Source organism: Panthera tigris, chromosome F2 (genome assembly GCF_018350195.1).
Source record: "Panthera tigris isolate Pti1 chromosome F2, P.tigris_Pti1_mat1.1, whole genome shotgun sequence".
In the NCBI taxonomy this organism is placed as follows: domain Eukaryota; kingdom Metazoa; phylum Chordata; class Mammalia; order Carnivora; family Felidae; genus Panthera; species Panthera tigris.
Window position 1 is genome coordinate 47,631,267 of NC_056676.1, and position 13,028 is coordinate 47,644,294.

The 13,028-nt window shown below is 42.9% G+C and overlaps 1 protein-coding gene and 1 long non-coding RNA gene across 3 annotated transcripts in view; one reads left to right on the top strand and one right to left on the bottom strand.

Moving 5' to 3' along the window:
- Positions 1 to 10,916, bottom strand: part of RRM2B (ribonucleotide reductase regulatory TP53 inducible subunit M2B) — a 35,201-nt gene extending 24,285 nt beyond the window's left edge. The window contains exons 1-3 of one of the 2 annotated variants that reach the window (XM_042973287.1): positions 10,873 to 10,916; positions 10,534 to 10,609; positions 1,647 to 1,802 (exon numbers count right to left, since the gene is read on the bottom strand). In XM_042973287.1, coding sequence (XP_042829221.1) covers positions 1,647 to 1,802; positions 10,534 to 10,581 — 204 coding nt within the window. In that variant the 5' untranslated portion in view covers positions 10,582 to 10,609; positions 10,873 to 10,916. Of the gene's footprint in view, positions 1 to 1,646; positions 1,803 to 10,533; positions 10,610 to 10,804 lie in introns of both variants that reach the window. The other variant, XM_042973286.1, reaches the window with a different exon arrangement.
- LOC122235004 lies at positions 574 to 7,181 on the top strand. Its single transcript, XR_006213051.1, has 3 exons — positions 574 to 964; positions 2,696 to 2,841; positions 7,078 to 7,181. It is a non-coding gene; the product is annotated as an uncharacterized LOC122235004 (long non-coding RNA).
- Positions 10,917 to 13,028: the final 2,112 nt, after the last annotated feature.

Here is a 13,028-nt window from a genome sequence, read left to right on the forward strand (position 1 = left end):
AGATGGATAAGTGGGTAAAATTAGTGTAATAGAAGCTTCAACAATTCATGCCTTCTGATTTTTCCAATGAGGACTGTGAGAAGTTAACCAATGTTCCCGGTTCCACAGCTACTAAGTGGTAGAGTCAGGATTGGTACCTAAGCAGTTTGGCTCCAGAGCCTGCATTCTTTCTTTTCTTTTTTCTTTTCTTTTCTTTCTTTCTTTCTTTCTTTCTTTCTTTCTTTCTTTCTTTCTTTCTTTCTTTCTTTCTTTCTTTTCTTTCTTTCTTTCTTTCTTTCTTTCTTTCTTTCTTTCTTTCTTTCTTTCTTTTTTTAGAGAGAGAGAGAGAGCGAGCAAGTGAGTGAAGGGCAAAGAGAGAATCCATGGGGGCCAGAGAGAGAGAGAGAGGGAAAGAGTGACCCACCCAAAGCAGGGCTCAAGCTCACCGGATGCGTGACTCAAACCCACAAACCATGAGATCATGACCTGAGCTGAAGTCAGACGTTTAACCAACTGAGCCATCTGGGCGCCCCCAGGGCCTCGATTCTTAACAGTGCATGTTTACATGTGTGAAATCAATCTTCTGAAAAATAGACAAATGGATATATTTAGATAGATTTGGATCTATTTATATAGATAAATACACACGTACACACAGAGCAAGTATGCAAGTATCATGCATTATATTCAGAGAGGAACATAATGACTATTTGTGTGTTCAAACTATGGAGCAACCACTTACATGACCACCTGTCCTTACCAAACCAGCAAGGATTCTAATTTATTGTTTTCAACTCTTTTTCAAGACGGAAAATGCCCCTAACATACAGCATTCTACAGCCACCCTGTCTGTTGGAGCAGCAGCGCCAGGTTTGATGTGGCTGAAGGCGGGGCCAGACTGGGAGGAGCTCCAGCTGACAGCTCAGAAGGGAGAGCACTGCCTTAGTGGTCAGATTCCCTGGCACAGCTCTTTCTGCACAATCAGGTAAGTCTCTCAATGGAAAGCAGGGTCTCTAAGGCTTTCACTGCCATTTTTTGGCTGTGGTGAATTTTTTTTATTCTGCTGGCCAGAAATAAAGACTAGTTTTATTTGGTCATAGCAAATCAAAAGTCTCTTTAAAAATAGAAAATGTTTAGGGCACCTGGGTGGCTTAGTCCGTTAAGCGTCTGCCTCTTGATTTTGGCTCCTGTCATGATCCCAGGGTCGTGGGATAGAGCCTCAGGTTGGGCTCTGTGCTGGGCGTGGAGCCTGCTTAAAATTCTCTCTCTCTCTCTCTCTCTCTCTCTCTCTCTCTCTCTCTCTCTGTGTGTGTGTGTGTGTGTCTTTCTCCTCTCCCACCCCCTCCCCCCCTGATGTTCTCTCTCAAATAAAAATAAAATAATTAATTAAAAAAATAGAAAATGTTCTAAAATATATTGAAAGTAAAAGCCTGGGAGACTGAGGCCACTTTTGCAGCAGGAAACATGTTTACAGGCATAGACGGCAGTCTAAACATAAAACATTGGAGAACACTGTTATTTAGTTTCAGCAATTTCAAACATTATCTTAAACAACTGATCTTATCCAACATATCTTACAATATAAGTTAACATTTTTCAACGTCCTATGACAGAAGATATGAACACTGCACTAGAATATGACTGCTGTCAAAGGTAATGCCACTTACCTCTTCTGCTGTCCAGAAGGATGCCTGTGCCTTTTTATACATTTTCCAAATGTCAGGGTACTGGATTGGAAAGATGACAAATCGGCGAGAACTCTTTCGTAGGAGTGGCTCTTCATTTGACTTCACTTCATTTTCATTGGAATCTGAAGACAACCTCTTTGGAAAATAAAATACACACACACATTCTGTGTAGACATTACCTCTTTATACATATCTAAACACCAATTTGGGGGAATTAAACAGACAGCACAGGTTGAGGAGTCTGCCTGGGCTGAATCCTTGCTGTTATCTGGTACCTGGTTAATAGTGTTTGGTTAGTTCTGTGACCATCGAAAGTTGCTTAACTTCTCTGAGCCCTGGTTTTTTCCTTATCAGTAAAATAACACTTAACTCGCAGGTTAATCTTAATGGTTAAAAGTGCTTTAAACCAACCCTGGTGCATAAGGAGCACTCAGCAAAATTGTCATTATTGCTACTTTAAGGATAAGCACAAAACTAGATCCCTAAGTGTCATGGTGGGCAAATCTCTAAGTCTGTGCACAAAATGTCCCATCAGTGCCTTTCTCAGAGATAGGATGCTGGCATGAATAGGCTACTATCATAAGCTACTTTCTTATTTTAATGTTTTTTTTTCCTAATCTGAACTGAAATATTAGAATACTTAACTGAAAACTCCTTACCAACAATTTATCAACCTTTGTTCATCTGAACCTTCCCATTTACCAATTGGTTATTACTATTTGCTTGTTAACATTACCACAGATGGTCTTACTGTGGGCTGGCTCAAAGCGTTGTAGAATTGAGTGAGAAGCACACACCTATATACATACAACTTGGAAATGATGGCATTCCGAGGGACAGTGCCAGGTTTTTGTTTTTGTTTGTTTTTGTTTTTTTAACAGTCAGCAAGAGTATCAGAAGAGTTGTGCCTTGCATGAGAATGAATATATACAAAGTACATACAAATGGGCTAAAAAATAGATAAATCAAGATTATTGGGATACATTTCTATTCCAGACTCCTAATTCAAACTGTCTCTTTTTCTCCAGTGCCAGGCCCATCATGTTCCTTCATCCTTTTCATTGCTTCCACCAACCACAACTCTCCGAAGCAAGTGTACTCTCACAGATGAAACTAAAGCAAAGCAAGATGAGAAAAAGGCTCAAAATTGAAGCCTGAGGCTATCCCAATACAGGTAGGGCTTATACACTGCACACATACTGCCACTATAGTGTATATAGACTCATATTTTGTTTTTTTTTTTGTTTTGTTTTTTATGCTCTTATTTTTTAGACTGTCTTATTTCATAACTACTTATTTGAAGGTGTAGGCTTCCCCAGATAAAGCACTTGAGCCCTGGGGAGTAGAAAGCAGTTTTTATTTATTGTGGTGTTCCCAGAGTACTGTGTCAAGCATAACATCAATACACATTAGCTAAGTAAGTGAAGGGGCTGCTAATTTCTCTTTATCCTGTACTCAAATCACTGGATACCTTTAGAATTTAATTTAACATAAGACCACAAGACATCAGTGAGATACCCTAACAACCACTCAAACCAAGCCTTTTCTGAGTACTCCCACATTTCCTTCCCCCCAGGCCCCTAAAGGGGGGATTTGGTCCCCCACACGGCACATAGTTCACTGTAATTTAATTCCTTATTATTCGTCTGTAGTCTCCTCTAGACTAGGCTTCTCGAGAGTAAAAACTAACTTTACTCTTGTGGAATCCCTAGAACCTAGTACAGTACCTGGGGTTTAGTTAATATTCATTCCCCAAATATTCAAGCAAATTTTTAAAATGGAAGTCGTTTTTTGTTTGTGTCGCTTTTATATATTTTGTCACTGGGGTACAGGTATATATTTGGAGCTGGAATTCTTTACCTTCAGTGTATTTGCTATGTGAACCATCATAAGCAGTAACCATTTAGCAGCTAAGCACTCTGGCCCTGAAAGTTTTTAAATGCTGATTAATTGATCAATGTCAGAATCTTTGAAAACGGCATAAGACTAGCACCTTTAAATTGGAATGAAAGTCACTTTTGAACATATATTCTTCCTGTTCCGTTCGGATAATTTGTGAATTGTTAAGAGAAGTAGTTGGATTAGGAAGGCATTATGAAAGAGTTTGCAGTATGAAGAGAGGAGGGTTTAATCAACATAAACCTCTGAATTGGACTAGAAATGACACATTACTTATTTCCATGATCCTTAAAAAAACCCACACACACTTTAATACAATGTCAGGAGGGGCATACATCCCAGAGGTCTAGGTTTTCTAGAATATCCTCTATGGACCTAAGAATTTTACAAGAGAAAGCAATGTGAAAAAAAGTCATGATGGCATGTACTTTCTAAATCTAGAGCTTACCGTATGTGTGGGACAATAGAAGGAGAAGAAACCAGAAAAAAAATAAAAAGCAGAAAACACTTCCCGATGACTTTCTAAATACGTTCTAAAGAACTCTGGGTCCCTCTAATGTCACAAATGCTAGATTAAAATTTCATTATGAAATATTTTTTACTACAATTTTAACAGGTTAAAACACAACAGATGTTCTGTATATACAGAAAGAATGCCACGAATGCATGCACTTTTGTTTCCAGGTTGTCATTTTTCTTTCCTTTTTTGGGCGGGGAGGGGGAGAGACCTCAGAAAAAAGTTTCTCTAGCCATCTCTGCTTAACTAAAGAACACACGAGATTAAGAGACGGGCAGTTTAAAAAAACAACAAAAACAAACAAACAGAATCTGTAATCATTTGTATTTTGTTTTACAAAAATCATTTGTATTTGTGATTTAGAGTGAATCTAGATTTTTTTCAAAACCAAACAAAAAGGATAAAACAATAGTACAATAATAATAATAAAACAGTAGAAGCCCTTTTATGCAAAGTGATCCAAACTGGCAGTTAGAAATTGGCTAAAGGAAGGAACCATAAGAAAATGATATATGCCTTAAAGTATTTAACTTAAAACATGTAATTTACATTTACTTACTCATTTTCTGCTATAAAGTCAAAGCTTTTTGTTGTTGTCAATTTGGCTCACTGATTGGACTCCCAAGTCTTTCTGACAGAAACATGATATAACACATCATTTACACTTTCTAGTTTTAACATACTTAAGGTGGAACACTGAGTGCAGAGTCCTTATCTCTTGTAGGATTCCCTCCCAATCTTTTTATACTTGTCTTGCTTACATCTCTTCTACAGAATTTGTTTTTAATGAGTCATCTTCACTGAGTTCTCCATAGCTTCCAATTTAAGTTTTCACAGAAACAACTTCCTTCTCATTCTCATAGTTTACACATTTAATTAAATTATAATAATTACAATGCAAATACAATAGGTATTATAAATGAGATTGGAAACAAGACAACTGATTTGGTAAGGTATAACTCAACCAGTGGGAACAGAAGTATGTGGGTACATCAGAGAAGAATCTACTACTCTTACATTTTAAAGCCAGTGGCTATCCACTTATTTTATAGGGTTGGTAAATCCACAAGACTGACTAGTAGTAAATTGATTAAGAAAACTTTGATAAGGGGCCCCTGGGTGGCTCAGTTGGTTGAGCATCCGACTTCGGCTCGGGTCATGATCTCACGTGTGGTTTGTGAGTTTGAGCCCTGCATTGGGCTTTCTGCTGTCAACACAGAGCCTGCTTCAGATCCTCTGTCTCCCTCTCTCTCTGCCCCTCTCCTGCTCGCCTGTGATCTCTCTCTAAAATAAATAAAAACTTAAAAAAAAAACACACAACTTGTGATAAATATGCAAAGAAATTGTTTGCTAAGTTTGATATAAATCTTCACTTACCATCTGTACCCCAATTCAAAATGATGGGTTCATCAAAACAGCCTCACTATTCTATTAATTGATTTTATAAGTAATGTTCTATACATTAACTTAAGTAAAATTATACTAATAAAACAAAGGTGGATTTTATCTATTAGTGTTGGGCTTACAATTTTGTTTGGAAAATACGGTCAGGTATTAAAGCCATGGGAAGAGGGCTGTCAGTGTAAATATATATGAATTTTGCCACAGTGGTTTTTCTATAGTCATTTTGATACAACTGTTTTGACACTTTCTTTTTTACCTCAAAGTCATCATTCTGCTGAAATGAAACAAGCAAAAAATTTTAACTTTTCACTTTTAAAATATATACTTTGTCTCTAAGCTTTATCTGAAGTTAAGGTAGGTATGTATTTTGCATGTTAAATGGCTATTAAGATGGTTTTCAAAAAATGTTGAAAGTGTTCTGTTTTGATATATAACACTTTAGCATCTGGCCTCTATCACATAGACTATTAGGAGACTTAGAAAGTTTCTAAATCCTTTTTTTTTTTTTTTAATGTTTACTTATTGTTGGGGTGGGGAGGGGCAGAGAAAGAGGAAGACACAGAATCTGAAGCAGGCTCCAGGCTCTGAGCTGTTAGCACAGAGCCTGACGTGGGGCTTGAACTCAAGAACCGTGAGATCATGACCTGAGCCAAAGTCAGACACTCAACTGACTAAGCCACCCAGGTGCCCCAAGACTTAGAAAGTTTTTAATTAGACAAGAGACATAATCAGATCCGCCTTTTAAGATCACTTTTCCAGAAATGTGATCATATTAGAAGAGAAATTGCAGGTGGAGAGAACAATTTAAAGATTATTACCCTACCCATATCCTGCCTGAACTAGGGTACCAGCAGTAGAAACACAAAAGAAGACTGCTTTAAGAGACAGTCAGTGGGAATGCAAGCTGGTGTAGCCACTCTGGAAAACAGTATGGAGGTTCCTCAAAAAACTAAAAATAGAACTACCCTAGGACCCAGCCATTGCACTACCAGGCATTTATCCAAGGGATACAGGTGTGCTGTTTCGAAGGGACACGTGCACCCCCATGTTTATAGCAGCACTATCAACAATAGCCAAAGGATGGAAAGAGCCCAAATGTCCATCGATGGATGAATGGATAAAGAAGGTGTGGTGTATACATACAATGGAGTATTACTCGGCAATCAAAAAGAATGAAATCTTGCCATTTGCAACTACGTGGATGGAACTGGAGGGTATTATGCTAAGTGAAATTAGTCAGTCAGAGAAAGACAAAAATCCTAAGACTTCACTCATATGAGGACTTTAAGAGAAAAAACAGATGAACATAAGGGAAGGGAAACAAAAATAATATAAAAACAGGGAGGGGGGACAAAACAGAAGAGACTCACAAATATGGAGAACAAACTGAGGGTTACTGGAGGGGTTGTGGGAGGGGGGATGGGCTAAATGGGTAAGGGGCCCTAAGGAATCTACTCCTGAAATCATTGTTGCACTATATGCTAATTTGGATGTAATTTTAAAAAATAAAAAATAAAATTAAAAAACAAACAAACAAAAGAGACAGTCAGAAGTAGAATTAATCATTCTTGTTAAAATTTTGGATTTTAGGTAACAGGATAAGGAAGAGTTGAAGATGCCCTTGATGGGTCCAGCAACTGGATGATCATAACAAGAAATGAGAGACAGAGAGAGTGTTCAGCATCTGGAGAATAACTGAATAAATCAGACAAAAACACTTGCTTCTCACATTAGATGTTTTTTTTTTTAATTTTTTTAACGTTTTATTTATTTTTGAGACAGGGAGAGACAGAGCATGAACAGGGGAGGGTCAGAGAAAGAGGGAGACACAGAATCCGAAACAGGCTCCAGGCTCCGAGCTGTCAGCCCAGAGCCCGACGCGGGGCTCGAACTCACGGACCGCGAGATCATGACCTGAGCCGAAGTCGGCCGCTTAACCGACTGAGCCACCCAGGCGCCCCATCACATTAGATGTTTAACAAAAGCTTAATTTGAATGAACTCCTCCACAGACCCGAGCCATAACAACAATAAAGAGTTACAAACACAGTAGTTTTTAAAAGGTCAACTTGGTCAATAAAAAACATAATTTGTTCAATTTGAAGATATCCAGAAGGCAACTAAAAATATAACACTGTGGCAGAGGAGTGGTGGTGACCTATCCCATTAGTAGTCACCAAAGGGATTATCCTGGGAGAACATCTAGAGAAGCAGCATGGCTGAGGATACTGCCTAGAAAACGCAGACATTGAAAGGACAGATGGAAGAGGAGCCAGCTGGGATTAAAAGTGGCTGAGACGAATGTAGGACAATCAAAAGCAAAGACAGAAGTGATCTGATTTGGCTAAAGCCATGCTCTGTCCACAGATGAAACAGAGAACTGTAAAGGATCCACACTCTGGATATCAATCAGGTTAAGAGGTTAGGAATTAATTGTGTGGGCCAAAGATTTTCGAACATCTGGGGGACTGAGAGGTTCATATTCCAGCTCTCACCACTTGCTCTCTAGCCCCCAGGGACTGGCATTCATCGTGGGGCAGTTTGAAAATCATTCCTGTGGGTGGTCATGGAGAGTTTCTGAATATAAATTAACATGAATAGGAGTGGCATGAGGAGGATTCATTGGATACCTATGTGCAGAATGAGCTGGAAAAGAAAAAAAAAACAAAAACCCTAGATGTTGGTAGCAACTATGGTATTGATCTCAAAGGTGCAAATGGCAGCCTGAGTTAAGATGTGGTGGTTAGCGTGAAAAAGCTGCTTATAAGGGCTTTGCCAGCCTAAGGGATTGGGCATTTTTGATGCGAATCGGGACCCTCTCAAGAATTTTTACTTGGGAGGAGTGACATAGAGGCACTGGTTTAGTGAAGGATTAATTTAGTAATGGTTAAAAAAAAAAAAAAAAAAAGATTAAACAGTGGGTAACACTGAAGGTAGACAATTTGTTGTAGCTGCACAGGTATGAAGTGATAAAACCCTGAAATAAAGTTCCACACGGGCATTCCTTGGCAACATTCTATGGTCTCATCCAGAATGGTGACCCTAGTTCCTGCCTGCCTTAGTTTCTGCTCACTTCATCACAACAGGACATGCCAGGGCAGATTCCCCAGCTAGTCCTCACCATTCACTGGTCTAGGCTGGCATGCTATCAGGCCCCTCCCTCCCAAACAGCCCCAATCCCACCACTTTCACTTGTTTGCCTTGGCCTGGAGAAGATTGAGTGAAGACAATTATTTGGATGCTGATGTAGTCATATACTATTTGTATTTGCCCAGGTGTCACTTTCATTTTCATTTTTATATTCCCACCAGATCTGACAAAACAGAATACTGGCCCACAAGCAAGAACTTGGTTTTAAGCCCCGCTCCGCTATTCAGTCATATGGTCCTGGGTATGTCGTTTACCTTTTCTGGCCTAAACTTTCTTACCTTGAAAACAGTACTATCAATTGGATTAATGATAGTTCACTTTGAGAAATTGATGAAAGCCAAGGACCTCTTTCTCAGGAGATTCATATATGCACATATAAAATCTATAAACTCCAGGAGATTGATTCATAAACCCCCTGCAAGCCCATCTATGAATGCTTTAAGGCAGTGTTTCTTAAAATATGTGAACCAGAATCACCTGAAGTACTTGTTAAAAATGCAGGCCCAAATCCATCCTAAGAGATTTTGATTTACTGTGTCTGGAATGCAGGCCCTGTAGTTTATACTTTTTACAACTCCAGTTGATTCTAATGCAGGTGGCCCATGCTACACCATCATATCTAGAGAAACAAAGTGCTTAAGGCATCCCGGCATCTCAAGTTAAAAACTTTTGGACCAGATGCTCACTAGAATTCATTCCAGAGCTAAAGTTCTGCCTCTGTCTTTGTGGGCCTGTGTCATTGAGAAAGGGATAATAAACAAAAGTTAACGTCTAGGTCTTAAGTCTGAAACATTGCTGGTGCCATTAACACAAAAAGAAAACTCTGAATTGTCCTTTTGGAGTGGGGCTATTGGTACTCAATGTATTTGTTTCAAAGGGACAAGAAAGAGTTTAAGGAATATTTACAAGTTGTGAATTAGTTACTAAGTGTTTACAAAATCAAAATCAAATAAAATAAAACCCCAAATCTGGACTCTACAACTTTCTAAAGAAATGTAGGGCAAAGTATGAGTCTCTGTAAGCTGAAACTTGAAGATACCACACACAGCAACAGGTTCAAGATAAATGCAAACAGTATTTCTCTTGGACACAAATGGTTTACAAGTATTTGTAAAGTAACAGGGTACAAAAATTATAAAGCAACAATTTTAACTACCCTACAACAGTCTAATAAATTGATTTACTGTTATTATGCACTTTTATTATAGAAGCAGAAGATAAACATGTTAACGTAGGTTTTGTGAGGCACCCACAATTTCCCTGGCACTTTGCATAAAGCCTTTTACTTAATCCTCTGTGAGAGAAGTATCACTTCCACTGTATAAATGGAAAGTGACACCTCATAGAGTCACAGCTAGTTAAGTGGCCCAGTCTGAGCAAATCTGGCCTCCTAACCTGAGGTTTTTCATTGTGAGGATTTCGCGTCGCCCTTCTACCTATCATCACCACCCCATCCACCTGTGTCAATTTCTGCATGCGTCCTCCCACTCCTTTTAACCATCCCAGAGATGGGATGCATTTCTCCAGTAGATCTACCTGTCTTCGTTCCTTGCCTGGGTTTCCTTAGCCAGGGCTCCAGGCATGCAAGGATTGGGGGGAGGGGCTCCTCGGCCCGGCCTGAAACCTCAGAGCGTTGCCCTTGGCTGGCTCCGGAGCAGAGCAGCGGAGCAGAAACCCGGCTCCCTCGTCACTCCTCCCCTGGGACGGCCTCCCGGGAACTCACAACCACGAAACCAGGCTGCGGCGAGGGCTCGCGGCCGGGCCTGCACCGGATTGCCGACCACAATGGGTAAAATTTCCTACAGCTGTCCTGCCCCTTGCAGGTCCCCGCTGCAATTTGCAACCTAAAGGCCAGGCGTGACTGTGGGGCGGGACAGGGAACGGCAGCAACATTTACCTCACCCAGCTCGGGCCTGGCCGCTTCCGGCCTTTCCGGGTCACCCATCGCGCAGATTCCGCCAGAGCTACGGGAGCTGAAGGAACCAAGAGCAGCGGACCACCTCCAACTCTGACAGGACCCAGGTGGCCCACTGGCCCACTGAGCCCGCCCCGCCTCCTGCTGCACAGACCCCTCCCACTCCCGTCGGCTCCGCTTTCTCGCCGGCCGATTGAACAACTCCCCCCTGCACCCGCCTGGCCCGGCCTCCCGGCCTCAGGGACCCGCCTACTCCGGCCGGCCCCGCCTCTCGCTTGCGGCCTGCGGACATCTCTCGGCCTCGACCAACCCCGCACCAACCGTTGCGCGGACCCCGCCTCCCGCCTGCCCAGTGAGGGACTCCCAGCGCCTGCCGTCCCCGCCTCCCCCGTCTCGAGGCCCCGCCCGCTCCAGGAGGCCCCGCCCACCGACCTCCCGGCTCCGCCTCCCGCCGGCCCCCAGCGAACCAGCCCGGAACCCGCGGGCCTCGCCTACTTGCTCGCGGCGTGAGGGATTCGGCCTGCGGCTTTCGGCCCCGCCCGCCTGGCGGGGTCCGGGCTCTACTCCCTGGTCCGGGAGGTGCCCGGACGCGCCTGGTTTACCTCTCCCGGTCCGGATTCTCCAGCTAGCTCTCGCCTTGCCTCAGAAACACGGTATGTCGCGCTAAGTCGGTCTGTCCTGAGAGACTGCCGGGGGGGGGGGGGGGCGGTAAGACCACTCGCTGGAAGAGATGAGGAGCAAACGCTATTCGTGTGTGAAGCGGTGTTGGGCAAAGCCACACTATTGGCTTAAAAAGAAAACCGCACCGTTAAAAAATTAATGAGGAGGAAGGGCTGTCTTGTTTCGTATTTCGGCAACCGAAAAGAAGCGGTTGAGGGAAAAGTGTGTTTGTGGATGGGGTAGGTGGGGCTTGAGAGCGAGGAGGAGGAGGAGGAGGAAAAGGACTCAATTCGGGGAGACGTTGTGGAAGCCCCGTGAAATTGTTTCAACAAACTAAGCGTTTGGAAGCGGCTGTTGGGCTCTCACCAAGGGGGCGTTATGCTGAGCGCGCTGGTGAGGCAGTCCCTTGATCTTCGGGACCTCGGCGTGAGGCGGGTACAGCCGTGCCCCTCCTCCTGCAGATGCAGCCGCGCGGCCTCCGGAGACCTCACTAGGGGTGATTAACTAGAGAGCGGCGGGCTGCCCCGCCTCCCTGAGTGATCTGTTCAAGGCTGAAAAGTTGAAGCAGTGGAGAGACGAGGTTCTCCCTCCCCGGGGCGTGGGCGGCAGGCGCTGTGCTGACAGCCACGACAGTGTGATTGGAGGACTCCTGCCCATCTGTGGGGGGGGTGGGGGGAGGAGACGAATCTGAGAACTACGACCGAAAGAAAGCATGGTTTGGTCTAGCAAATAAAGGCGAGGTGAAAAGAGATGAAGTAGCTTCAAGCTGACATGTGGAGGGAGCCTTGAACCACAAACAACATGCGCCTGTTCTGTGGATAGCCATGTGGAGTATGGTAGATGGGATAGAAGATGAAGCTTGGAAAATGCCTCACAGCTCGCCCTTTCTTTCTTTCTTTCGTTTTCTTTCTTTCTTTCTTTCTTTCTTTCATGTTCACTATTTGTTTTTGAAAGAGAGAGCATGAGCTGGGAAGGGGCAGAGAGAGGGAGACTCAGAATCTGAGGCAGGCTCCAGGCTCTGAGCTGTCGGCACAGAGCCTGATGTGGGGCTTGAACCCACAAACCGTGAGATCATGCCCTGAGCCAGAGTCAGAAGCTTAACGGACTGAGCCACCCCGAACAGCTCTTTCTAAAACCTGCCCTAGAGTCGGGGATGAGGGGTATCCTTTTTCAGGCAATTACTAGGGGTCAGGTGCTAAGGAAAATTTTTTACATATATTGACTTTAACGTTTATTTATTTTGGGGACAGAGAGAGACAGAGCATGAACAGGGGAGGGGCAGAGAGAGAGGGAGACACAGAATCGGAAGCAGGCTCCAGGCTCTGAGCCATCAGCCCAGAGCCGGACGCGGGGCTCCAACTCACGGACCGCGAGGTCGTGACCTGAGCTGAAGTCGGATGCTTAACCCACTGAGCCACCCAGGCGCCCCACATATATTGACTTTAAATAATAGCTAAATTTTGTGAGGCACCCCCGAGTCTTAAGGAGCTCAGATAATTTATCATTGGCCATATGGCAAATAAACTAAGAGCAAAGATTCTGTCATTTAATTAAGGTTATCAAACAATATGTCTACTATAGGTCAGTCATCGTATTTGCTATTGAAGATACAAAAATGAATGAGCTTAGTGAAAAAGAAAGTGGATCCTGGAGCTATATCATCGTGGGCATGAGTTCTAGCTCCCCCACTTATTAGCTGTGCTACCTTGGACAAGTTACTTAGCCTCTGTGAGACTCAGTGTCCTCACCTGTAGGATAAGAGTAATAATTCCTTCCTAATAAGATTGTTGTGTGAATTTAATAACACTTCACTTGTA